This window comes from Stegodyphus dumicola, chromosome 3 (genome assembly GCF_044657685.1).
Source record: "Stegodyphus dumicola isolate Sdum_Otavi_A_Nest chromosome 3, ASM4465768v1".
Classification (NCBI taxonomy): domain Eukaryota; kingdom Metazoa; phylum Arthropoda; class Arachnida; order Araneae; family Eresidae; genus Stegodyphus; species Stegodyphus dumicola.
Genome location: NC_140770.1, coordinates 128762026 through 128789807, shown reverse-complemented (window position 1 = coordinate 128789807; position 27782 = coordinate 128762026). Strand labels below are relative to the sequence as shown.

At 29.2% G+C, this 27782-nt stretch overlaps 1 protein-coding gene across 1 annotated transcript in view; it reads left to right on the top strand.

The window, feature by feature from the left end:
• Nup133 (nuclear pore complex protein Nup133) overlaps positions 1-27782 on the top strand; it is a 148454-nt gene that overhangs the window by 81930 nt on the left and 38742 nt on the right. Inside the window, exons 18-28 of the mRNA XM_035356050.2 lie at positions 2257-2360; positions 2831-2937; positions 5109-5208; positions 12302-12421; positions 14579-14719; positions 21717-21915; positions 22055-22188; positions 22322-22361; positions 26814-26992; positions 27140-27215; positions 27293-27354. Of these exons, the coding sequence (XP_035211941.2) occupies positions 2257-2360; positions 2831-2937; positions 5109-5208; positions 12302-12421; positions 14579-14719; positions 21717-21915; positions 22055-22188; positions 22322-22361; positions 26814-26992; positions 27140-27215; positions 27293-27354 (1262 nt within the window). The remainder of the gene's footprint in view (positions 1-2256; positions 2361-2830; positions 2938-5108; positions 5209-12301; positions 12422-14578; positions 14720-21716; positions 21916-22054; positions 22189-22321; positions 22362-26813; positions 26993-27139; positions 27216-27292; positions 27355-27782) is intronic.

Genomic DNA, 27782 nt, shown 5'->3' with positions numbered 1-27782 from the left:
CTGCAATGGCCAATAATTGATGAATACATGGTTGAATGTATAATTTGTGAGTAGTTGTCAATGTCTATTTGTGAGTAGTTGTCTGTCACAGCCCCACTTTGAGCCAGCCAGACATTTTATAACAGAGAGTCTTCTTACGGCTTTATTTTTCAAATGTCCACATGTTTCCTCCAATTTATGTGTAGATCAAGGATGCAACCCAAATATTTTGTCGAATCGTTGTTGAGCATCTACACCTTTATATGTCAACTTCGGGGTAAAATTCTGTCTGTTCAGAATGAAGAACTGGCATGTGCTCCTATCCTGATTTATTCTCATAACATTTTTTAGACACAATATTCCTGCTCTTTCAAAACACTAGTAAGAGTCTTTTTTAAACCATCCTGCTTCTTTTTAGAAGCACTACTCCAAATAACCAAACCACCGTAGGTAGATTCTGCAAAAAGGGCTGAATCTACCTACGGTGCCAGAGTGTTCGCGAAATCGTTAATAAAAATGTTAAAAAGAATTGCGCTGATAACTGTTCCCTATGGGAGGCCAATTTCAGTCTGTTTAAATCTAGAAATGCCGCAGCCATATCTAACAGCAGAAAAACACTGTTATAAGAAATTCTTAATCCCAAAAAATATCCTGCCATTTATTTCCAAGTTCTGTAATTTCTAAATAGTACATAGTCTCCATACTTTGTCATTAGGTGATTCAAAGTCTATAAATGTTGCCAGGACAGACAAGCGATTGTCTACAGAATTTTTAATGGCTTGACTAATATAAGATACCTGTTGGACAATGGAATGATGCCGTCTGAATTCGGCTTGTTCAAGAGACAAGAGACTGTTATTCTCCAGAAACCAAGTTAGTTTAGAGACTTTCATCTTTTACAAAACACTAGTTAATGCAATAGGTTGATAGCTTTTAATATTATCTGTAGGTTTATCCTTTTTCAAAATAGGCATAATAATGGCTTTTTTCTACATAGTTGGTACATAAGATTTCCAACCATGATTAAAAATAGATAGAAGGAACATTTAACCATTGTATCTAGATGCTTAACTCTAAATGTATATTATCTGGGTCTGGACTTTTCCCTATCTTTAGGAAATTAATAGCTTCTTCTAGATCTAAAATGTCAGTCTCTATTAAAAATCTCTTGTCCCAATCCCTAAGTCCTATGTGAGTCTGATCAATTTTCTTTTGATCTCTAAGTTCACCATTCAAACATTGATTAGAAACAAAAAAAAAATCCATAAAAGTGTTAGAAGTATACTTGTTAAATTTTAAAGCCTTTCCTTTAAAAATGATTGGGACTGTTGGGGAAAGGGGGTAGTCACGTTTCAGTTTATTTACAAATTTAAAAACCTTAGCACCGTCTTTACTGTAGACAATATTATTTATAAAAATATTAAAACTCTTGCACTTTGCTAAATTGATTTCTTTATGGAGAACTGCAATACTCTTTCTCCAATTCCTGACATCTGGATTGTTAGAATTTTCAGCCTTAGTACGGGCCTGAACCGACTGTTGCAGATAACATAATTTTTTTCCTTCAAATTTCACAATGGAAGCTATGCTTTCTTGTAAGTAATGCTGACTTGACATTTTCAAGATCCTTATATACCAGTTGGAATCTTACAGCATGTATTGTCATCTAGGATTCCACATGATATTTTAGAGCTAACAGGTGACAAGTTTTGTACCACCATTTAGTCATAGGCTCATGAACGGCTATTCACCCAAGGAACCCAAGTGCAGCCACATCTCTAAAAATAAGGGGTACTTATACCATTCAAAAGTGTCTAGCCTTAATTTATAATGAAATTTTCTGATTGGACTTCATCAAATTATAAAAGTATTGACAATACGTACCTATCCATTGATTTTGGGGTTGCATAATTTTTTCAAATTTTCTTATGATTTCTAAAACTTGCTGGAAATCTCTAAGAAGTAATCAGCTTTTATCATATGTTCATTCTGAAAGCTGTACTTATTATATATTTCTGTCAAATGCAAAGTTTGTTTTTATAGACTGATGGCATGTAAACATTGTAACATGTGGGCAATCCCACTTTTCTTTCAGGGTTGTCATTTCATGAATAGCAATATATTGCATATTAAACACATTATTTGCATATGCATTGTAATATATTAACTTTTTTTAAACTGTGATCTTAATAAAAAGATGCTAAAATGTAACAATATTGTAAACTTTGTTAGAATGCTTCTTTTTTTAATAAGTGCAAAACTGCATGTGTGTTATAGGTTCTGTCTCTTCATCTCTCATAATATCATACCAACTTGAAGATAAACTAAAAGCTCATGAATGCCTTCTTGGTTTTTTAAAAGCCTTTGACTTGTTTGATAAGGTAAAATAATACTTTTACTGTTCAAATGACATTTTTTTAAACAGTAAAGCAGTTATCTGAACAATGAGTTAAAGCTCCTAGAATAAAATTATGGTCATATATTATTGAAATATAATTTTGAGAAATGTTTCCAAATGTTAAATTTTCACTTACTTCCTTCTTGGTTATTTTTTTTTAATTAAAATTTGATAATTTAGTAGCTAATATCTTTTCATGTTATTCTTGTGATTGCTTTTATGGCATTTTATCATTAATGAAATGTTTGTTGAAATAAACATAAAAAATGACATGTGTAATAAGAACCAGTTTTTAAAAAGTATAATCCTATTATCTATGTATACAACATGTCAAATTTTAATCATTGTATGTGTTGTTTTTAACCATAGAACATTAAGGATTAATACAAGTAGTCTGTTGCATTTAAAAAAGATTTTCTACTTCAGATTATTCAATTAGTATTTCTCTTTCAGCTTTCATCTTCAAAAGTTGGAGATATAATCATTCCTACTAAAGTCTTACTTTGTGAACATGCTGAAAAAATTAATGCCGCAAAAGCTCTGCGTCTGTTTCTTACTGAGTAATATTTTGTTTTATTTTATTTTATCATATTGTATATTCCTAATGGTATATCTGAATGTGAATCATCTTTGAAGCTTTGGTTATTCTACTTAGATTTATTACCTTTTTATAAAGTTCATTTTATTTTCCCATAATGTGATATTATACAGTAGACTCTTGCTGAAGACTAGAGTTACAGCATTAATACATAGCGCATCTGGCTAAATTATGTTCCACAAGGTTAACTTTGTATGGGAAAAATGTGTTAGTTATAATTCCGATTAAGAAAATATATATAATTTAAACAAATTAATAATGATAGAATTAAAAGAAAAAAGTGAAACAAATGTCAAATGAAGGAATTTTTACTACTGATTAATAAGTAAACATGCCATTATGTGGTGGAGTGTTTTTATTATTATTATTATTATTAGTAGTAGTAGTAGTAGCTAGCGATTTTTTGCTTGGGATAATGACTGGTGCAATTCTAAAATGTTTTGCAGTAAAGAACGCAGAGTTTTGCAAAGCCTGTCATAATGTGCCCTCTTCGTTTGGGTCAATCTCCATTGCAAAATCAGACTGTTACTTTACCTTTTTAACAATTTATTTCATTTCATGTAAATCAAAAGTGCTCTATCTTCTTCATAATCAATGTGCACTGTTAGCTTGGTGTTATAAGGTCATCAAAATTTTCATTCACCATTTTTCGATTAATTCTTTGTCTTCTGCTTTTCCATATCTGAAAATCCTTCGGCATCAATTGCTGTTGCAGTTTGTACAGTTTCTTTGGCTTCATTTCTAGTTTGGTTAGCCTTTAATTATTATCGACAACTTCTTGCCAGAGATGATGAGAATTTGCATTCATTGTTTTGATGAACTACACATGAATGAAATTCTAACATTTGACAAACATTATCCATGGCTTCATGGACTCCACACACAGATCCTTCTTTTTGCCAATGTAGTAAGAAATGCCCAGTGTTGGTGTTGCCATGTGCAAGCGAAATGCATAACTCTGTGTTGTGCAGTCATTAAGGGGATTCAAACTGGCTATCAGCTCTTATCCTGCAGGGTACACTGTGCAATCTGAAAGCTGATAGTTGTTGAGGCTGCAGCATGAAATTTTTAAGATGGAGTTTTTGCTAATGTTCTTGTACTAACAGTACATTTTTGCAGTGGTTGTCTGTGAAAATCCATTTTTCATTTCTACTCAGAAATGCTGTGACCAATCTCACGAGCACCAATTATGATACTGCACTGAAAATTGCTTAAATTGTTACTAGTCATTCTTATGCTGACAGACATCCCTGCCAGCTATCAACACTATACACAATAGCAGCTATCTACACTGTTTGCAGTAGCAGATGCAATGGAGTATGCTCATAGGGGACATCACTATGTGTTTTGCATAAGCTATTTTGTAAGAGTTTTTCTGGCATTTGAGCGTAATAAAAAACTATCTTTTTAACTTAAAAAAATTAATGAACTTACATGATTTTTAACTCTGAATGATAAGATATATAATTAAATTGAGTATTAGCAAATAAATGTAGGTAACCTATGACATTTGTAAATTTTAGTGAATTGTTTGAAATTACTAACATGTACTGTAAAAGGATTTTGCAAATTTTTCTTTTTTAAGATGCTATTAACCAGGTTTTAATTAAAAAAAAAAAGGCCTTTAAATAAATTTATTCCTTTAAAAACAGTAAAAGAAAGAAGGAAGAAAGAGTAAAAATGAAGAAAGAAAGAGTAAATAAATAGTAAAAAAAGAAACAGAAAAAAATAGTGCATAAATATTTATCATCCCCTCCTTCTAACAATTTGCTGAAATGAAATTCAGTTTTGCTTCACTCAATTATGAAGCAATGTAAAAAAAAAAATTGTATATTTTGCTTCTCATTTTCAATAGGGACTTTTAGTCTTTATTACTTACGATTTTCATATAAATTTTCTTATCTCTGATTTACCATTCTTTTTACTGCACACTGAAATGAGTGTTGGTACTCGAATAATTTCAAATTTTATTTTTAAATGTAACGAAAATCTGACAATACGAAAGCAAAAATCATGGAAAACTATATATTAATTTGTTTATTTCATGATTCTCTCTGTATTTCTTATATCTGTGTCAGTATTTCTTATATTCTGTGTATGTCTCTTATATGTTTCTCTGTATTTCTTATGTAGCCATAATGAAGTAATTGAAAGTGCTATAAGGGAATGCCTATACAAACGGGACATTGAAGTTAAAAGCCATCTTACTCCCCAAGATGTGTTTTTCCGAGAGGTACTTTTACATTACTCTTGTGTGATGAGTTTGTGTAATGCAGGTTATGTGATCGTAATTTTCTTTTTTAAACTGATATCCACTTTAGTGGATGTTGCATTTTCAAGTGGACTCTGAATTTATGCAATGGGTATATTTGGATTACCTTCTGGCAGTGGGTATATTTGGATTATCTTCTTTAATTAGGCTTTAATCACAGTTAATTTCTTATTCAGAAAAAAATATATAGCCATGAGCTATATAATTGCTGCACAAATTGTACTTAACCCAATAAAACCTTCCTTTTAAAACATAAGTTCATGTAAAAATGAATTTTTGTAGAAAAGGTTATAGGGAATAGAGGCAAAAAAAACCTTTCTTAAGAAAAATGATAAAATTTCTGTAATGAAATAACATTTTTATTCTAATTATTAAGCTTGTACAGGAAATATTTTAATGTGTGTATATCTATTTTTTTAAAGTACATGCATTTTACATAGATAAGTTTTGGTATTATTAAGAACTTGGGAAAATATCATTCATATTTATTCAGTGCTTTTTATTTTATTTGTGTATTTGCATTCTTTTTTGTGAAGGGATGCTTTTTTTTAACTGCATCAAAGGAAAATATGAGAGTAGTAACATTAACCCATTCACTACGGATGTATCATATGTGCATCAGTAGCGAACATTACTTCACGGCCGGTTGTGTCATATTTGAATTGCCATTTAATTCACTCTACTGGCCGGGCGTACAACATTTGACTTTTTAGATAGAATAATTAATTAATATTTTTTGTTGCCGCTAGATGTAGCTGTATGCCTGTTATGGGGAATATATCCAAAGTTAAGTATGTTTACCTTCATTCCTATGCAATGATTTTTATTTTTGGTATTTTGTTTCGGAATGAGAGTGAGATTCGTGGGTGTGTGTTGAGCAATATAATGTCTCTTTAACTGTGTCATTTGACTTTTTATTTTTATTTTTGCAATATAGTAGTGGGGTAGATGTTCTATCATTAGAGATTTTTTTTATTACTCTTAGATTTTTGGTGTTTTGAGATGAATATTTTTAATTGTCAGCGAAACATATCATTTTTAATGGCAAACAAAAGCAGTATCTAAATGTAGAATATACACAATTGCTAATTCGTTAGTGTTGAGTAATGTAATGGCTCTTACTGGATCATTTTATATAAACAAATGAACATGTTCTCGATGCTCTGGAATACTTTTAGTTTAATTTATTAATTTTTCTTATTTTTATTTTATTTTTTATCGGTTATAGTGGAGTAGATGTTCTATCATTAGAGACTTTTTTATTACTCTTTGAGTTTTCCCCGCATTGAGACAAATATTTTGTATCGCTTAGCGAAAGTTTTTTTTTTTTTTTTTTTTAAATGGCAAAACGAAAGCACTGTCTGACTGTAGAACATATACAAATGCTAAATGAGTCAAATTTGCTGAGTAAAATAGCAGCAGATATTATATTCCTGTGACTAATTCAACATTGGACTTTGCGTACACCCATGTTTCAAAGAATATCATAGACTGTCTCATTTTGAAACATTGCTTACTTTTCATTGTTTGCTCATTGAATTTTTAGGAAAGACAGTTTTAATATTTTTTAATTTTAATTGTGTGTTGTGTTAAATAAAATCTGCAATTGTTTGGATATTTTTCTATATATATTTATTTATGGAATAAGGGGAAAATTATATTATTCTAGAATGAGTATTTTATAAAATTTTTAAGGAAAATATAATAATAAAGGCTTAAAATTAATTTTGACGACTACCTGTATGTTCTTCTCATAATGTACCCAAAATTGGAAAAATTGGATGACAAATTTCATTTATGCGAATTTTTTTCCAAAGTTAGGCTTAGCAGCGTAAATTGCCCGCCTTCACAGGACGACGCATCCGGTTAATTCACCGTCCCAAGAGAATGCTTCGGTAACAGAGGTGCTCGTCGCGAACTAGTTAAGCATCTGCTGTATATACATATTTTATTTGCAGATATTCAATGACATTATTGTCAGTTTCTGCAGTTTTAACTCAAATTAAAGGCACTCCAATTAATACTTTTCAAAATGGTAAACATTTTAAAAATGAAATTAATGAATAGAAGATTTATGTTCAAAATTAATTTGAAAGGAATGATGTTATGGAAATAAGTAAGCATAGCCAGTGATTGAAATGATTACATTGTCATATTATCAAGCAAAAAGGAAATAGAAATAAAAACATCAAAGCCAAAGTATTAGAATTTTGAAAGTTTGTAAAACCTGGATTGAATTTAATGTCAATCCAGGTTTTGCCAAATGGTTTTGTCATGAATTAAAGCAGTGCTCCTCAACCTTTTCTTACCTGCGACGCACAAAAAATCTTTCTAGAATTTCGTGGCACACCAAAGAGTTCCGAGTTATCAAGGAAGTGCCGAAAAAATTCAAATGCTGACACACTTACAATCACACACACAACAGTGAAATATATAAAAACATTTAAAATAGACATTATTAAGGGAAAAAAATTGTCATTGTGTATTAAATACATGATAAAAAATTGCAAAATGTCAAATACATGTATTTGATTGCAGCACACCTATATCCTACTCATGGCAAACCAGTGTGCCGCGGCACACCGGTTGCGGAGCACTGAATTAAAGTAATCTGATTTTTGTAAATGTTAAAGACTTCATCAGCTGAAGAAGTTTTGTGGGTGATTTCAACAGAACTAAGTCAAAATTATGATTAAAGGATCAGCTATAAGAAGCTATTGAAAGTTTATTTGTTTATTTATTTTTTAACTTCAAATTCATTGCCTATAATACAAAATTTTAATCCTATATTTGTTTGGTTTATATATGTCAAAATATGTTAGCAAGAAATATAATTTCTCCAAAAATTAAAATCAGGGGTGGGCATTTTAAGGGCAAAGAGTTTTATTAATAAGGTAAAAATTACCTCAAAACTACACTTACAAGGAGTCCGAGCAATTTTATTACTGATAGAAGCAGAAAAAATGTGATGACAACAAAATTATTATAGTTGTTTCTAAAGTATGATTATTTTTTGTCATCGTGTCATTTGTGTGATGACAAGAAGATAAATCACTATCTTTAACTCTTTGAGTAAAGGTCTTTATCAGTAGCAACAGGTTTCAAATAATTTAGTATTTTCTGAAGATAATGAAAATTGCATCTTGAGAGGAAGATATATATGTAAGAAATAAATGCAGCCATTTTTTGTTTGATATAATGACCGAATTTGGCATAAAAAGGGAAGCAAACAGAAAAAAAGGTAAATAATAGTACCAAAATCAAATTTATTTATGGTAATTACAATATCAAGGCTAGAAAGGGAGTTGTCTGATTCTATTTCAAATGCATCAAATGATTGGCTCAATGAAATTCATAACAGGTAAAATATTTATTAAATTCTCTTTAGTATCATCAAAAAGTGTTATCAACAAAGGAATCCAGAATGGAAAAATTAGTTCAAGTAATTTAACCTCAGACTAGTACATGTAAATATTAGTGAGTACTGAACTGTAGAAGTGCCCTTAGCTAATGCTTCAGTTTGATAATACGAGAATCATCCAGAAAATAAAGACGGTTTAGTTATACAAAATAAAAAACAAAACAATATTTATTGGAAAAAACAATTCTGTTACATACCTGAAGCTTCTCTCACTTTTCTACATAATCACCTCCTACATTTAAACATTTGTTGTATTTGATCAGAAGCTTCAGAATTCCCATGTGCCAGTTAATTGCTTGCTCTTCTGCTGCCAGTTTATTAGTCTAGATGATAACTCTTTATTACTTCCAAAACATATCACCCAGAAGCTCTTTCAGCTTAGGGAAAAGGTGCTAGGAACAAGGTCCATACTATAGAATGGATGTTAAAAAATTCACCATCCAGTTATTCTTGAATTCCAGCAGCAGTGTCAGGATGGGCATTGTCTTAAAAAAGCACAATTCCTCCAGAAAGCATTCCTCACCTCTTGTTTTGCATGGCTCACCTTATTTTTCTTAGTCTCACAATCTCACAATAACTATTTGCATTGATCGTAGTGCCTTTTGGCTTAAAATCCACCAAAAGAACACTTTTAGTCCCAAAGACTGTTGCCTTTTGTGTTGAAAGAGTCTATCTGAATTTTCTTGGTTTTTTGGGTGATGAGGGATGATGCCACTCAGGTGATTGGCACTTGCTTTCTGCCATGATGTGACACACCTAGGTCTCTTCACTAATCATGATCTGATCAAGAAAAGCGTCTCCATCAGTGTGATATTGTGTCAAGAATTTTAATCACCTGGCTTAATGAACTGACAGCAGAGTTATATATAATGTGGGAAATCTTAATCTCGTGAACAGATATGACAAATGTTTAAATGAAGGTGGAGATTATGTAGAGAAGTGAAGGAAGCATCAAATATGTAACAGAATTGTTTTTTCCCCAATAAATATTGTGTTTTTCATTTACTTAATGGTATTTATTTTCTAGATAACCGTGTAATATTTGTTTTGGAAAACAAAGCAAATCTCATTCAGCAAAACATTAGTAAAAGAGATTAAAGGCCCATTTCCATTAGTGCATTGCGAACATGTAGCGTCATTGGGAGAAACGCAGACGGAAGACCGTTTACACTATTGCGTTAGATTTACATGTACAGAAGTTCGGTGGTCGATTGGATTTATTGTCACCAGTTGTCTCTGTATTTAACTTATGGGATTTGGATTCTTAAGATATTTAAATTCCATGTTATTGGAAATTTTTATTTCTGCTTATGAATTGTAAAATTAAAGTACACTAGCAATTTTTAGATAAGTAAAGTTATAATGCATATTATGAACATCACTAATTGCATAGAAGCTGAAGTAAATTTTAAAAATTTCTTTGTATTTCTAGAAGCCTTAAATATTAATGAAATAATATATATATTATTAAAACTAAAATGTTTTGTTACTGAAAATAAATAAATAAATGAATAAATAAAATAAAGTTAAACGAATTAAAAAGTAGTTTGTACTTTAAAAATACAGCGCAACTGTAATGAAAGGTTCACAATATTTACACAAAATTTGCTGACTGCCATGTGAGATTGTATATTTTTAAAATATATATATTTGGGAAGAAAGCAGGTAATATATAAAATTTTAGCATCAATTTCTTCATTTTTAATTTCTTCAGGGTCATAGCTGGATAATTTATTAGAAATCTCGTTTGTTTTAAAATGCACTATGCACAGTTATATTTTATGCATAATCCATAAAATATTACTTTTAATTTAAAAATTTTTAATTCATATCTCTTTATAGAAGAAGTTATAAAAATAAGCTTTTTCTCTTTATATATATATATATATATATATATACAAATATACATATTAGGTAAAGAAAATGGAAATATTTAATTAATTAATTCCTGCGCTTCTTCTGGAGAGGATTGAATTTAAAAGCAATTATTATAGTAAGTTTTTTTTTTTTTAAATGTTTAGGGCATTAATGCTGTCTCATGTTTAATTGGTAGTGAAAGTTTAGAGCTGGAAACATCCCAAAATATGAGCACATGTATGCACATTCACATAAAAGTGAAACGAAAAAATATATGTATATGTACAGGGAGCATGCTTTAAATTCGTATTATATAATTTTCAAAATTTTTTTGCAGGGAAAATTTAAATAAATAAAACATTAAATTTAATGCATATAATAATGGAAATAAATTACAAAACACAAATATAGATCAAATTGGAACAAGAAAATTTCCGACAGGGTGGAAAAAGCATATGGGATTTGAACTCGCGACCCCAAAAGTTAAACCACGCTACCATCAGCTTTACCACTAAGTTATCATCACATGGGCATGGTAAGCAATTTTGGCTTATATACATCATCAAGTAAATAAATTCTTAAAACTAAATTTTTTGGTCCTATTTCAGTGTGCTATCTTCTAAAATATTCGCCAGAGTTTGTATTTCAGCTTCTAGGACATTTCTTACAAAATATATTATATTTTAAAGTGGCATTCCAGTTGAAGTTAAACAGGCTGCGCTAAAAATACATTCCATGTGCTTACACACATATGTTAGCCAAAAAGGTATATTTATAAATAGAGAAATTCAAATTTAACATACTTTTTAATGCAGTGGAATAATAATTAATGTTTTTAGTTTTTACCTGTTTCAAAAGAAAAAAATAACAAATCTTTTAATGCCATATCTGATTTTCTATAGCAGTTTGATATAGTCAGACGTTCATTTTCATTAAAGGTAACTCTGTATGCAGAACTAAGAAATAATTGTCAGGACAAATTTTGCTATTTCATGGACTTGGAATTATAATTTTTGCGCCTGATTTTCTTGAATTGAATTTCTTGAATGCCTAATTTTATCTGCGAACTAGCATTGTAGTTGCAGTTATCTTATTTTTAGTATCTTTTTTTAAAACTGAATTCAGCTGATTGCTGTCTTTTTCAGTGCGCACATTTCTTGCTGTAATGTTAATTCAGAAATGAATATTTTTTAGCAGAACATTCTTTCCCTAAGCAAGCGTTCATCTCTACTTCTGCCGCCTTTAATTTTTGATGACAACACCCAATTGCTCCTTTTTTACCATGTGACCCCAACTCATTCGCACATATACGGATAGAAGTTGAACTTCATCTGTCTGTCATCCGTAACTGCACATTGACCGGATTGCAGATGTCAATCAAAGTGAATTCGCTTGCTGATTGGAGAAACTCATACACACCGCAGCACATATGCAGCAGTGGAAACGGGCTTTAATTCTTAAAACTGAATTCTTAATTTCAGTCTCATCATGAATGAAATATGGAATTACTTAAGTCTGGTTTCAAGACTCCATTTACTATATGACAATCTACTAAACTGATAATGATCCCTTAAGCTTGAAAAAGAAAGTGGTATTATTAACAAGAATTTAAATATGATCAAATGTAATTTTTTTAAACTATAATAAGAACTAAAAGAACTTTTGTGTTTTTAATCTGAGAAAAAGGAAAGCAAAAATTGTCTTAGAAATTTTTACTGAGTTTTAACTGTATTGTATTAGCATCACTAACAATTTTGCTTTTTTTACCTCTTTTAGGTTTCGGCCTTTCATACTGTATTTCCATCTTTACTTGATTGGGAAATTGAAGAACTAAATGCGGATGAAAGTTTATCTAAAGCTCTGAATGCAATCATGACAATAAACAAAATTTTTTCTGTAAGTATATATTTTTTTAGCTAATTAAAAAGTGTCTTAAAATTAAGAGTTATAGTATTAAAGAAGTATGCCAAGATTTCATATGTACACAAAGGCTAAAATAATGTTTTTGTTACGAATTTTTTCGGTGTTCTAAAAAATTAATTATACAAATTATTTTAAAATTAATAATAATTTATTATGAGGCATAATGTTAGTTTTGAATATATACAGGCTTCTGGTATTTATTTAATGCAGTGTAACTAGTGGGAAATTAAAAACTTGCATAAGATACATTGAAAATGTTTTAATTTTTTTTTAAATTTTGAAAGTTCTCTGACTAGGTCATTTTTTATGCAGTGGATATTTTAATTATATATTGAATATTAATATATTAATTGAATATTACTATATTTGTCTGATTTGAAATCTTTGTTTTGAGTGTGTTATCCCAGTTTTGTGAAAACATGCTTGTTTTCGATTGCAGAAATCAATACTCCAAGCAACACCTTTAGTAGCAGTTGTTGTAAGATTGGATAGGATGTAAGATCGAGATAAGATGTAAGATGGAGTCAAATAGATTCTTGACGGCATTTTCGAATATAGCAGTCCATGCAGATTCAATTCTATATCAGAATTCATCTGACATAGTGGCTGAAAGATATTTTTTTAACTTGTCAGTGAGAGAACATGTCATCCAAAGCTGTGATCAAATATCCTGGGTAGTGAGGAAATGTAGAATGGGCAACATGTAACAATATGTTACCTGTTGAAAGGTGGGGCAATAGGGACCCAAAAGAAATATCACAGTCATGAGCAATAAAAACCTAAATAATGTAACAATGAATAGACAAAGTACCAGATAGAGTGGATGATATGAGTACCAAATGTAGGACTATGATAAAGAATGTAAGCTTCCAATTTTCACTTCCCATGGTGTTTTCATCCATAAATATGACCATCATAATGCTGTAAGCAAAACATGATTCATCAGAAAAGATAACATGCTCTTAATTCATCCATGTGCATTGCTGAATGCACCATTTCAAAGAAAGCTGAAGCAATGACCACCTTGCTTGTAGTTTGTAATATTGCAAACATCATTGTATATACTTGATGTCTGTGTAACACACCAAATTTCCTGACCCATACAAGATCTGCAACAGCGATGCAAACAAGATGCCTGCCATCTTAGGTATTGGTAAGTAGAGAGCATTGAGATCTTGTATATACTGCTGTGTGTATTGCTCAGAGTTGTTCCTGGAATCATCAACTGCAAACTCTCATAACAGTCATTAAGTTTCAAGCAACAGTGGTGTGATATAATTTGGAGTCCCTGTAGGCTGCAATTATCCTGTTATCAAATTCGGAGATTTGCTGGTGGGAGTTTCTCTTTACATGAGGTGTCACATGATTTTCAACACACAAAAATGACAAATATGATTTCTGAAAGAAAAATTATCAGTTCAATCTATCTTTTTATGTTGCTTTGAAGTCTGATTACTCTGCCCATAATGTGTGCATGCTGTGAAATATTAGCCATTTTTATGTCTCAGGATGTTCTACCTTACACATAAATTACAGGTTTTTTGTGCATTTTGTTTTTGGCACAGTAATTTTAATGGCCGATGATATAATAGCATTAAATGCGTGTCAGCTATTTATACTGCTTAACTAGGCTTTGGTTACAGCAAAAGTATATGAAATCTACCTGTTTGTGGGGGAAGAAACTGTCATGGACAGCATTTTAATGGAAACTGCCTCATCTTTGCAATGCACAAGGGAAAAAAACCACAAAAAATAATTCAGGAGCCTACTATGTACTCTTCTGTTACCAGGACCAGATTCAGAAATATATGTATTTATGCCTGTATGTATGGATATATGTGTTCATGTATGCATGTATATATGTATGTATATGTGTGTATATACACACATGTATGCACATAGATACATACACATGAGCATACATGCATACAGTTTTTAATCTGGTTCCGATAACAGTAGAGTGCTTCCTGTTCAATAGTCAGAAATAACACATTGTGTATTTATATGCTAAAGTTCAGTGAAATGCAAAATATTATCTGTATGTCTTATGCTATTGTACATACAAGAAAGGTCCTTGAAATATTTCTTGAATTTCATCTTAATATGATTATGCCCTTTTTTCTGTTAAAGGGTTTATTAGAAGCAATCACTGAGTATCGTCGAAACAAGGCAGAAATATATGGTCTTTATGATAGAAATCTTGAAGGTGAATTCTTGCCATGGACTGCAAGAAATGGAAGTTTTGGGATAAGAGGATATTTGAGGCAACAAGTATGTTCTATTATTTTTAAAATACCTTTTAAGTTATGATTGTATATTTCATGTGAAACTTGAATGTTGTTTTAATGCTTATATTCACAGATGAATAAAATAGTTTTAATAATTGGTGTTCTTAATCGAGTTTTCATTCTTAATTCGTAAGCAAATGAAAATAGTAAGTTTTTTTTTTTTTTTTTTTTTTTTTTTTTAAATTCATATTATAAACACGGTAGTAGGTTAGGCTTTTCAGATTTAAGTAATTTACTAAAATTATTATTGTCATATCATCAATATTCTTGAATTCAACTGAAAACACATTTTAGCCTGCAATATTTAAAAGACACATATTAGCTTATTTAATGCTGTAAAAACATATAAGCTGACATTATAAAATATATTTTATGTTAATTAACCCATTCTTATGAATTGGATCTGTACTGTAATTTCTTTTTGTTAGCCACTGATAATAAGTTAAGACTTTTTAAACCCAGAATTTTAGCAATAGATCTTTCAGTTGCAATACTCACAGCTTTACTTTCTTTTCTGCTGTTGGTGTTGCATCATTAGTCATTTTGCTAGAGGTTAAATTGTACTATTACAAACTTTATATGGAACAATACTCTCATAATGTACGTTTTCATCTGATATAACCCCGACTGATTCTCAATAAACCACCTTTAGTTTTGAACAAGGAACAAGGAATAAATTAACCATTACTGCTGTATTTATTTTCTAGTATTTTGAAGAAAAAAATAATAATAATTAAAATTCAGGACCTGCCTTCTGCAGAACAACAAGCAGTGAATTATTTTCAGTTAGTATTTATTGCACGAGTAATAACCATTTAATTTTTTTATGAGAATGCATTCTGTACCAATCGCAGATAACTGTTCGGGTACTTATATATTGTTTTGTTGACCACGAAAGTTGACTACCAATAAACCATGAACGTTAGTGGAGATTTCACCAAAGTTTTGCTAATCATTCCTATGAAATTCTGAAGGAAATGAAACTTCTTTATTTAATAAGTAATGCCCCTTAATTTTTCATCATTTAAATACTAGCTTACCTGCCTTAGTAGAAGTTGCTAAACTTTCCCTCTTTCTCTCTTTTTCACTTTTTTTGTTGTTGTATTCCGCGTTTTTTACATAAATTCTGATATCTTTTGTCTTAATTTTGAAATAGGTATTTGTGAAATTTGCCTATAATGGAAAAAAAAACTTTAGTGGGATTTCTGCAGAATCGGTAAATTGAAATATTGCTTTGAATCTGTTTCTAAAGCGAATATCATAAAATTTCTGCCAGAACAGCAAAAAATATTAGTTGATTTTCATAATTATTACCTAATTGAAACATAAAATACATGTAATAAGTAATTTTTACAGCTATAATTCATCATTATTTTTTTATGGGTAAAATGTCATCCAAATGTGCCAAGGTGATTATACTTATGCTAATATTATGCCAGTCCAAATTTTCGTAGCAGTGTAATGTGGAATATTGCCTTGTTGAAAGACATTTTCACTAAGGAGTGCATTTATGATGTGTGGTTGGTTAGTCTTACATTTAATTAGATGCAAGTTAGAGGAATGAAAAAAAGGGATCCAAAGTCCAAGTGTTCTTCAAGAAAATATTACTTAGACCATCATATTCTTTCCATCTGTCTGTTCCTTTCATCTGTACTGATTCTGAGTGTGTCTCATGGTGCTTCCACTTTTGGGAACATAAGCATACAAATAGATCTGGGATTGCAGAAATCCATATCCAAGACTGCAATGAGTTGTAGACTTCAATACATAGGTTTCGTTACCGCAGTTGAAATCACAGACTGAATAATATCAGTCATAGTATCACTCCTGTGCCATCAGTTAAGTATTTCTGGCTTTTCCTTGCCAGTGGCTGAAAGTTTGTTTTGGATTATTTCACATAGCTACTAATAAATATATAGAACTAATCTATTTCAGAAATGCAGAGACCAAAGCATTAAAGCCATAATGACATAGCCTTTACTAAAATCAAATCACATGAATTCTTTGTGTTTATATGTTAAGCAAAACCAAATATTTTACACCTCAAATGAACAAGGTTTGTATGGTCCTTACAAGTTCTTAAAAGTCCTTAGATTTTTAGAAATTGATTTTTGGTCCTTAAAAGTCCTTAATTTCGGCCAAAATTGACAGAAGGTCTCTAATTTTACTCATCAGCAATTTCTGTCTCTTTTTAAGAATGCCATTTTTTTACTGTGAATATTCATTTTGGAGGAATATATTTGGTGATTCGCTGACAAATATGTATTTTTTAGGCTACCATTTGAATTTGTCTCTATTTCTAATATAAACAGTGTAATACTCGAGTTTCTAGAGAAGACATGAAACACAACCATTTTGAAATTATTTCATTTTTTCTGATGAAGCTCTCTTAAACAGTTTATCGCTTTTGGCGATGTGAATTCTTTTATTAAATGTTTCTAAATTTGGTGATTTTAAGATCAATTTCTATAAAAAATGTTTAATTCAGAGACTTTTGAATTTTTTGACGATTTTTTTTTAAGATTATACCATTGACAAATTTCATTAAAATAATGGTAATGTATTAAAATTATATTTAATAAACAACATTAAAATAAAACATTTTTATTTTCCCTTTCATATTATAAAGTGATACTACTTTCCATTTGGAGAACTTATTATTACAATATTTTCAATCTGAAAAATAAACTACGTAATAAATGCTACAAAGAACAATTTGCAAAACAATTCTTAGTGAAAGCAAAATAGGTATTTAAATTATTTTAAAATATCTTCTTTTTGTTTTTTCTAGTAAGAGGCTTCATGGTTCCTGCATGTCTCAGAATGTACATCAGTTTTAGCAAAAATCATTTAATATTTTTTTTTTTTTTTTTTTTTCCAAAATACTTTTGGCTGTTGTAGAATTGGTAGGAGTAATTTTTCTTTTGGATATTAGACATTGTAACTTCGAAAGTTTAGAAGGATTTCAAGGCATGATTTTTATAGACCTACAATTCTAGAAAATTTCAAAAAAATCTGACAAAATAAAAAATATGTTCATGGAACTACCATATAATGGATATACTTTATAGGAAGTTTGTGATGAATTTCTTACTTTTTGGAGAATTTTTGATAGAACTATGAAGACAATATTTGAATGCTTAACTTCCGATCCAGAAAGCTTTTTTCTTATTGTGTTTATCTTCCCTTTATTTCCTCTTCTTTTGGCTAGACATAAGCGTGGAAAATATCAAAAAGGCTTCTAATCTTATTACATGGACAGGCATCTATAAAAAGGAATTTTTTAATAATAAAGAAATTGAAAACTTACAGTTTTAAAGATTCATCTTATATGTCTCAATGCTCCATACACAGTGCTGGTTCTAGGTGTTTTCTCATCAGATGCAATCTGTGTGGGTCCTAAATTCTAAATTTTTGTCATTTCTAGATTTTGTTGCTCAGTGCATCACTAAATTCTGAAAATTCTGCTATAAAATGATATCTTTTAATATTTATTCTCATTGTTCATATTAGTAAAGAAATAAAATTAGAAGTTTCTTCTATACATTATAAATGCATGTAGTTTTTTTTACAATAACAGAAATCTTTAATTAAATTCAAAATTCTAAAATGAAGAGGAAACTTATTGAGGAAAGAACCTGAATACATAAAAAGAAGGAAAATCATTCTTCAAAGATATGTGCAGTTTTAACATTATGTAACCACTCATTTATAGTTTCAGCTTTTACTACAACTTCTCTTTTCTGTTTCCTCGCCAGAATGCAAATATGTTAGATAGTATTTAAACTGAGATGTGTGATTTTTGCAAAGCCTGTTTCTGGCCTCCACTTGCACACTGCATAGTTCTTGCCAGCTATGATAATTTGTAATTATTCGGCTTGTGTTATTATTGCCGACATTTGAATTTGTTACGTCGATTGAGTTAGTAAGCCAGCTTATATTAAAATTAAATTGACTACTAGTCCACATTTTTAATTTGAATTTGACTGTTTCTGTTTAGTTATATTACCATGAACTGTAGCTGATTTTGTTAGCATAAGAACATTCATTTATTTTCTCTGTTTAAATAAAGAGTTATATTTAAATCTTAATCTGACTTTTAGACAAAGTGATAATTTGTTTCACATCTGTCAGGGGTTTTGGGCAATTTAACTTTACTAGCTCAAGTAAAGCCTCATAGGTACATTGTCGAGAGATTGACAAGTTAGGAGATAAAGCAGAAACTAGTGGGAACATTGGTTTGCATACTTAAACAAATTTCTTATTGTTTGAAAAGATGCTTAAAGAGAAGGAAATTAATATAAAATATTCAAAATGTCTGGGACGTTTTCAAATTAAAAAAGCTCATACATATTTTGTTGTGTGTTGTTGCTACAAAACTCTGAAGAATATAAACGTTTTGTAGATTTTAATATGTAATTATCCTAATATCATTTAAGAATCAATGTCATAAATTACATGTATTTTAAACTGTGAAGTGTTAGACTGGGGTTTTGATAGTGCTTTTTTAATAAATATTTTTTTAAAAAAATTAATTGGAGCCAAATAAATCTATAATGACTAAGGTATCTAGCTACCTAATTTAATTATTTGTAACTAATTGCTCACCTTTAAAAGTTATCTCTGCATATTAAAACGAATTATTGCTTTTCATTAATCCTTACTGTTTTCACAAGATACAACACAAAAATGTAAAATTTAATTCTTTACATCTAGTGAGACTTAAAATAATACAAAACAACATATCACCTCTGATGCTTTAGAGACTTATTGGAATCTTAAAGTATTAACTGGGTTACAACTCCTTAACTCTTTGCAAAGCTTCGACGGTAACTGTAAACAGAGCATAACTAACATTCAGCACTTGCCAGTTGTGCCAGCATCAGGCGTTCAGGTCTGTTCTGATCGGCAGATCCCTTTCCAGGCAAGCAGCAGTGGTGGCAACAGCCAAGCTTCTCAAGCTCTCATGCTGATTATGATTTTACTTCTCATTTTAACCAATGTTGTTTAACATAAAATTTGTCTGCCGTTTACTAAACTGATCACATGTGTGATGAAATCTGACACTGCCATCTGTTATAAATGTAAAATATTTAATACTATTTGATAAATTTTACAAAACTGATTTTATTTGCATATTTCTTTTATAATTATGTTAAAAATTAGATTGTTTAGTAATAATGCAGAATTAGAAGAATATTTCATGGGTCATCTTGCTTAGCATAAAAGTGATGTTGAAAATATTACTTCAGCAAGTCTATTGCCCTTTTTATGTGATAAATAGGAGTCCTGTGTTTCCAGTAAATTGTGTCATCATCCTGGTACTTTCCTTCAGTAAATTTATTCAACTTAGACCAATGTGTACTAGCACTATCTTTGCTACTCACTATTTCTCTCATTTTTATTTTGCTGATAAAAGGCTGCGAAATGCTATGGAAAAGACACACAGTAAAGTTTAAATGTTCTTATATTATGTGAATTTCATATTATTTGGCAATTTTTAAAAGCCCCAGTCTATTGTTTCTACTGTTGATGAAATCAGAAAAAATTGAGTATGCATCATAGTTTAAAAATCATCATAGTTTGAATTAGATCATAGTTTTTCATTTTTTAAAACTATCTAGTTCAGATTTTTGAAACCTTTTCCAACTGTTTGTTGCAAAACTGTATTTGAATTTTCTTAAGAATCACAAAGAATTTTTCCTCAATATTTTAAAAGCTGCTACATGTTAAACAGCAAATTTGCCATTTTTAAAAAACATATAATTTAATTTGGGCACACACTACAGCTGGGCAGAACGACATTAAATTATCTAGTTTATTCTGTGAAAGTGATTACTTATTCAAATGACTGTATTCTTTATTTACACAATTTCACAGTGGTTGGACAAGATGTTTCATAATTTTCTTCTATAAATGGGAGTGAATATTGTTATCAATTTTTATTTTAGATAAAATTTATAATTGTTATTTAATTTTGCATTGCAAATAAATGAACCTATCCTTTAAAGAAATTAATTCATATTGTGCCAAGTTCCCATGATAGAATGTTGTTGTTACTAATCTGCATATCTAGGAATATACTAGACGAGGTACACGAGTCCATTCACCTTCAGAAAATCGAAAACAAGCTTATGAGACTTGTAAAGGTCCTCAAGAGACAACTCCAGGCGCTCAAGGATATGTGCCGGTGCATTTTGACATTTAGAACAAATTAGGTGCATCTTGAGGCCTCTCTCAAAAGTAAGGCCTTTCAGGTGTCTACTGAAGAATCGGGAAAGTGTTGTCTGAACACATCTATTGCAATCAACAGCAAGAAATCTTTAGGACAATCAGCTTGATACCAGGGATGATATGGGACAATGAGCCAAATTTGCCTGTCTGCATGTCTTCTAATGGAATACAGTTCAAAATATGTCAAAAACAATAGTCCTTCAGGGACAAAACTCCTTTGGACTAAAAATAAGTTCATGCTTACTGAGAAGGTTGGCTGTATGTAGTTCTCAAAGTTTATCTCATATATTAGAGGAACTAATAATTGTTTCCTTCAAAAATTTCTTTGTAAAGCTATCCCCTCAAAGACAGATAGATCCATATTGTTTTATGGAAAATAATAAAATTAAAAGGAAAAATCATAAAACAATATTATGCACTTGCTGTTATGTATCATATTGTGCACTTTTTGAAGCACATGTGCAAACAATTGTGTGCTTGCTATCATGAGGTAAGTTGTTACATATCTAGCTAACAAACTGGAAGATCTGCAATTTGAATGTTGTTTATGACACTGTTGATTTTTTGTGTTTCTTGCTTAATGTAAGAAACTTAATGTACCCTGCAACCTAACCTAATTTATGTTTACTTAGATGCGAAAAGAGATCTTTTTATGATTGATGCAATTCTGTGTTCAATTTCATGTTATTTTTATTCGTGTCATTTTTATTCATCTTAATTCAAATAATTAAATATTTTTGTTTCAGCTTGATATAAATGTGCATCATGCTATGAAAATTACGGACAGCATACAAATCCAAGGAGTACTTTTTCAGCAGTATATGGAAATTCTTGACTTTTATCTAGCCAGCTACAAAAGTCAACTTGATTCATTAAAGCCTGATAAACAAACAACATTAAGGAAAGAATACGAAAAAGAGCGAAATGATTTCATAGAGCCCTTATGTAAGATCACTTTTAAATGTTTTTTAACTGTGTTTTAGTAGATGTATTTTACTCGTTTCAGAAATGGTTCAAGCTCTTATTTTTTGGAATTTTTCTGCTTATGATGTTTCCAGTAGTTTGTTTTGCTTTGTTTTTATAGTGGCTGTTGGGCAGTATGAAAGAGCTGCTGCTTTGGCTGAAAAATACTTAGATTTTGGTCTGTTAATTCGCATTTGTGAAGAAATTGGAAACAAGGATAGGCTTCAAAGATATATAATACAATTTTCTGAACAGGTATGGAAATAAAACATAATTTTGAAAATGTTTGCCTGGAAAAGTATTATTTTATTATAAAAATTAAGAATGTGTTAGTATTGAAATTCATTTTTATTAACACTATTTTGAGGAGAATATTATTTCTTTTCAGAAATTTTCTGAATTTGTTTTTAAGTGGTATCTTGATAAAGGTGAGTTTCAAAAAAGTGTCTTTTTTTATAGTGTATTTATGTTTGATGAACTAACTGCTGTGGTGGTTGCCCTTTAAAAATTAATTTATTAAAATTAATATTGCTGTAATAATGTGGTGGTGCTTCCTGAGTTGAAATTATTTTAGTAATTTATGTATGCTTATTTTAAAATTTTTTTAAAATTATATTTTTTATGTTCAGTATCAACTTAAGAAATACTGTCACCTAGAATCATGTGCCATGTTTATGATTTGTAGCATGCTAGCATTTTAATATCTGTTTATGTGTACGAAGCATGTTACTTCATTACTTTAAAACATTGATTCTCAAAAGCTAAGCCTCAAAACTTTATAGCTATGCTGTTAGAAAAACAAAATTGTAAGGGGAAAAGAGTAAGTAAGCAGTTAAAGATAGATATGGCTGTGGGGTTAGTAAATAAGGTTACAAAAGCTTTATAATATTGCTGCCAAAGTGTATTTTATATATATTGTGTGCAATTGTAACCAATTTAAAAATTTTGTTTTTTAAATAACTTTGTATTGCATGTAACAAACATGCATGTAATAATTAAATAAATGTTTAGTGTTTAAAATTTTTGTGTAATAAAATATCTCTTTCTAAACAATAAAATAAATAATAAATATCATTCCAATAATAAAATATTATTTCCAGTTTTCCAGCTATTTAATATTATCATTTATATCGCTGTATGAATTGTAGATAAATTTATTAAATATGCATGCTTATGTACATACTTACAGATTAAATAAATATCTAGATTTCTTATATTCTTTTTAAAATAAATTTTTAATAAGTGGCAATGGGAGAACAATGATAACTTTGAGGGGGTAGGTGGAGTGGGTGTTTTTATATATATATATATATATATATATAATTGTTTCATAAGAATAAATTGAATTTAATAAATTTAATTTAAATACAAATTTAATTAATTAATTCTTTGTGCCATTGCTGCAAGGAATGAAATTTAAATTTAAACAAACATGTATATACGTAAAAAAGCAAATTTAAAGTTAAAATAATTAAAAAATGTGCAAACATATAAAATATTTAATTTTAGAACTAATCTACAATATCATTTAAATTCAGATAGCATAAGCAAATTAAGTGCAAATAATGAAAATAAATTCACCAATTTAGCAAATTAAAATTAATCTTTTTTTTTTTTTTTTTTTTTTTTAAATGCATAAGCGAATGACTGTTGAGCAGGCAGGAGACAGACTTATCAAGGGGAAGTTGCCTCCAAACCTAATTCTCCAATCATTCAATTCGTGTTTTGTCATTCATGCAGGCAAGGGTAAAAGTGAAAACCAAAAGTAAAGAGTGAAGAATGTCCAAAAAGAAATACCAATGAAGTTTTTTGAGAGATAAGCAATGTAAAGTCAAGTATTAAATTAAACTTTTTTAAAAAAATAAAAAAAAATTTTTAAATTAATTTTCCAGAAAAATTAATTTAGAAACCAATGCATTTTAGAAACCTTTCTCTACAGAAACCTTCCCGACACGAATATGCATATCAATAAAAAGGAACTAGACATAATTTATATAAAAAAATAAGAAACAAAAAGAACTAATTCATAATTTAAAAAAAACCAAATATATACTTAAAAATATAATTTCATATCTAGAAAATACTTAAATATTACATAAAAAATATTTAAAAAATACTTAAAGCAAGTAAATAGTAAGTTTTAATTCTAATTTACCTACTATATTAGCGTTGGGGTCTGCAAAAGTATTTTCAAAGTGATGTAAGTGTGTTCTTCAAATTATATAGATGGCGCTTATGTAAGTAAAGTTGAGTGCCAAGCTGCTATCTTTGTTATATTAAAAATTTTTTGCAAACTTTAATATTAAAATATAAATCTAGAAAAAATTAAATATCCTAAAAGTATGTAATTCAAGTTTTAATTTTTACTGATCAACTATTTAGTAGGGAGTTAAGTAGCTGAGCCAATCAAGAGATGTAAGTTTGCTTTGCAAATATCATAAAAAGAGTACTAATTGAAGTAAAGTAGAGTTAAGTGGTTATTGTGAATTAATAAATGTAAACTGTTTGTATTGCAAAATTGTGTAAATATTGCAAATAATAACATTGCAAATAATAATATATTATATTGCAAATAGAAATATTGCAAATAATAACATAAATTGTGTAAATATTGCAAATAATGCAAATATTAAGTGAAAAAAAAAATTTTGTGGAAATTGCAAATAATTAAAAAGTAATTAAGTAAAACTGAAATGTTTAAAAAATTTTTTTAATAAGTTTTAAAGTAAAATTTAAAATTTAAAATGTCTTAAAAATTTTAAGTAAAAATTTTTTGAAATGAATTCCTTAAAAAACCTCTAAAAAATTCCCAGAAATCTCCCAAACATTCCTTAAAAAAGTTAATTAAAAGTTATATTTAATGAAAGAAAATATTGAAAGTTTAATGAACTTGATTTCAACTAGTATATCAAAACTTAACTAAATACTGGCTAAAGTATGGAAAACTAGAAGAAGAAGATTAAAATCTTCACTCAATTTGGGCTATAATTGAGACTTTTAAAAAAAGTTGGCCCTTTATTAGTAAAAGGAAAGAATCCAGTATTGATTAAATATACATATTTACAAATTTATTTACAATAAAAATTTACAAGATAATTCCTTTACTCTTATATATCCTCCATTACCTTCCAGCTAAGGTTTAAGGTAATGCTATCATACCAAAAAGAGCCAAAAAATTATAAAGTTAATGCCTGCCTTTTTAATATATAAATTAATAAATTTTGGTGGTACTTGGTTATCAACTTGAACATTAATTAGCTTTATTATTTCTTCCTGTAAATCTTCTATTTCAGTACATATATTTTTTATTCTGATTATTTGGCTATGAAACGTGTTTTCTATAGATATTAGAGTTCCAATTAATTAGCTTAATAGTATGAAAATGGAAATTCCTTCTTTTATCATATAATTTAATTTTGCTGTGTTTAATAATTAGCAGGTCTAGGTATTCAATAGTATCTTGATTCGTATTCATTTTATTAAGTGTTAAACTATTTGGATAAATTTTGAACTGCTCAAAAGCAGAATTATTATCGAAAGTTATATCATCATCTATGTATCTAAATGTATGTGCAAATAGCTTTAATTCATTTTTAGTTAAACTTAGTTGGAATTTATATTCAAAAGTAAAAAGAAATAGGTTACAAATTTGTGTAGAACTGTTTGCTCCCATAGGAATTTTTCTCACTTGCTGAAAGATCTTATTATTGAATTTAATGTAGTTATTAAATAATGCACAATTCAGATAAGTATTCCATCTTTCAATACAAAGGATGTCAAGTATGTCAGGAAAAAGTTGTGGGAGTTGCATTAAACTAGTAAAAATTTCTTCTAATGGTAGAGAAGTATAAAGGTTTTCAAAGTCATAGCAGTTAATGTTCTTGATTTTTAAACTTTTAAATCTGCTGAGAACTAGAGCATTATTATAAATAATCCAACTATAATTGTGTTGTTTGTTAACGAGTTTTAAAGTTTAATTGCAAATATGTAATCTATATTCTTTTTATGATTATTTGTACCATTAGCAATAAATCTAAATTTGAGGGGTGATTTATGAAATTTTGGAAGATCATATAGATTTGCTAATCTATTGTAGTTAGATGGTTGTGAAATTTGCAGTTTCTTATGAAATGCTTTTAGCTTTTTTTGCAATAACTTTTTCTTGTATATTGGTGAGTTTGTAAGTAATGGCATTATTTAGTTCAGTATTAATTAATTTGCTTTTTTATGTATATACATGTTTGTTAAAATTTAAATTTGTTTAATTTTAAATATATAGGAAGTTTTGATTTTGATTAACATATTTTAACACCTTAATGTGTCATTCTGAGCGGACGCGTCGGGAAATTGGAACAGAGAATTGAGACTATTAAAATTTCCAAGACACTTTGTCAAAAAAATTTTTTAGCGAAAAAGTTTCAATTGTCTGTTTCGGCGAAACGCGTAATGGGGTTAGCTTGATTCGACGTTCAAATAAATGAAATTTCCCTTGAAAAGCCTGTTTGGAAGTCGAATTTGGCTAATTTACCATTTTTCGCTTACTTTTTAACTTTTTCAGTTTTTTAATTTTATTTATGTTTTACATGTCTAATGATTTGCTTTTCATGTGTATTAATTTTTGAAAACGTTTTAAACCTTTTGGAGCAGCAGCTCTTGGTAACTTTTAGGTGAGCTTTCTACAATTTTTATATTTTACTTATTTTGCAGCATATTGCGCAAGATGTTTTCTAGACCAAAATTGGTTTTTCACAAATTGTTATTACTGCTTTGCTTGATAAATTATATATATATATACAGCTATGAAATTTTGAAAAATGTTATTTTTTAAAATTAGTCATACTCATGCAGGATAATTCTAAATGTCATTTTATAAATAAAAGGTCAAAGAGGAAAAATATTTGATAAAGAGCTTGGCCAGAAAAATGTTTTAGGCAATTTTCTTCAAAATTATGAAAAGTTGAAATGGATATATCATATGCAGGAAGAGGAGTATGATGCAGCTTATTCAACCCTTAAAGAACTTGCTCTGAAAGAAACAGAGTTTCTCAACAGAAAGAAGGTAAGTCTGATTGCATGTATTATCAAACAATGGTTTAGATTGCAATCCACTGTTCTGAATGATATAAGATACAGAAAAGTATGTACTTTTTGTGTAATTTTCCTTTCAGTTTCATTTTCTAACAATTTACTTTACTTTCAAATATAGACATTATTAAGCCTGAGTAAGTTAGCTGCTCTAGTCAGTGATACTCCAGAAGATATAAAAAACAATCAGATTGAAGGTAATTATCATTCATTATCAAACTTTGTGTGTTTATGAATTTACTAGATTTTAAAGGTTTTATTCTTCTATTGTCAGCAATCAATGTCGAACAAGACCTTATCACACACCAAGAAGCTCTTCCTATAGCAACTGTAGAGGTAATAAATAGCATTTTTTCTCCTAAAAAAATAAGAGACACATTTAATTCTTATTCTTGCATATTTGGTGTATTATATGTGTGTGTGTGTGTGTTAAGTGTGGTACGATATGTGCTAGAAGAAAGTAACATCAGACTTCATGATAGAAGTTTGTTTTAATTCTTTCTCAGAATTTGATTCCCTGAATTTCAATAAAGATATTTAGTTATTATTATATGAGGTTCTTTTTTTTATCATTTCATTTATTTGAAAAATAGCCGGAAAATGAAATAATTTCATTCAATAAAAATAAGCTTTTGGTCAGATATTTTCTTAAATATCGCTTACATTTTTTATCATATCTCACGTTGAAAATATTTTATAGATGCAGCAAAAAGGAAGAGTAATTGTTGTTAAAAACTATGGAAAAGTCAAAATGTATATGTCCA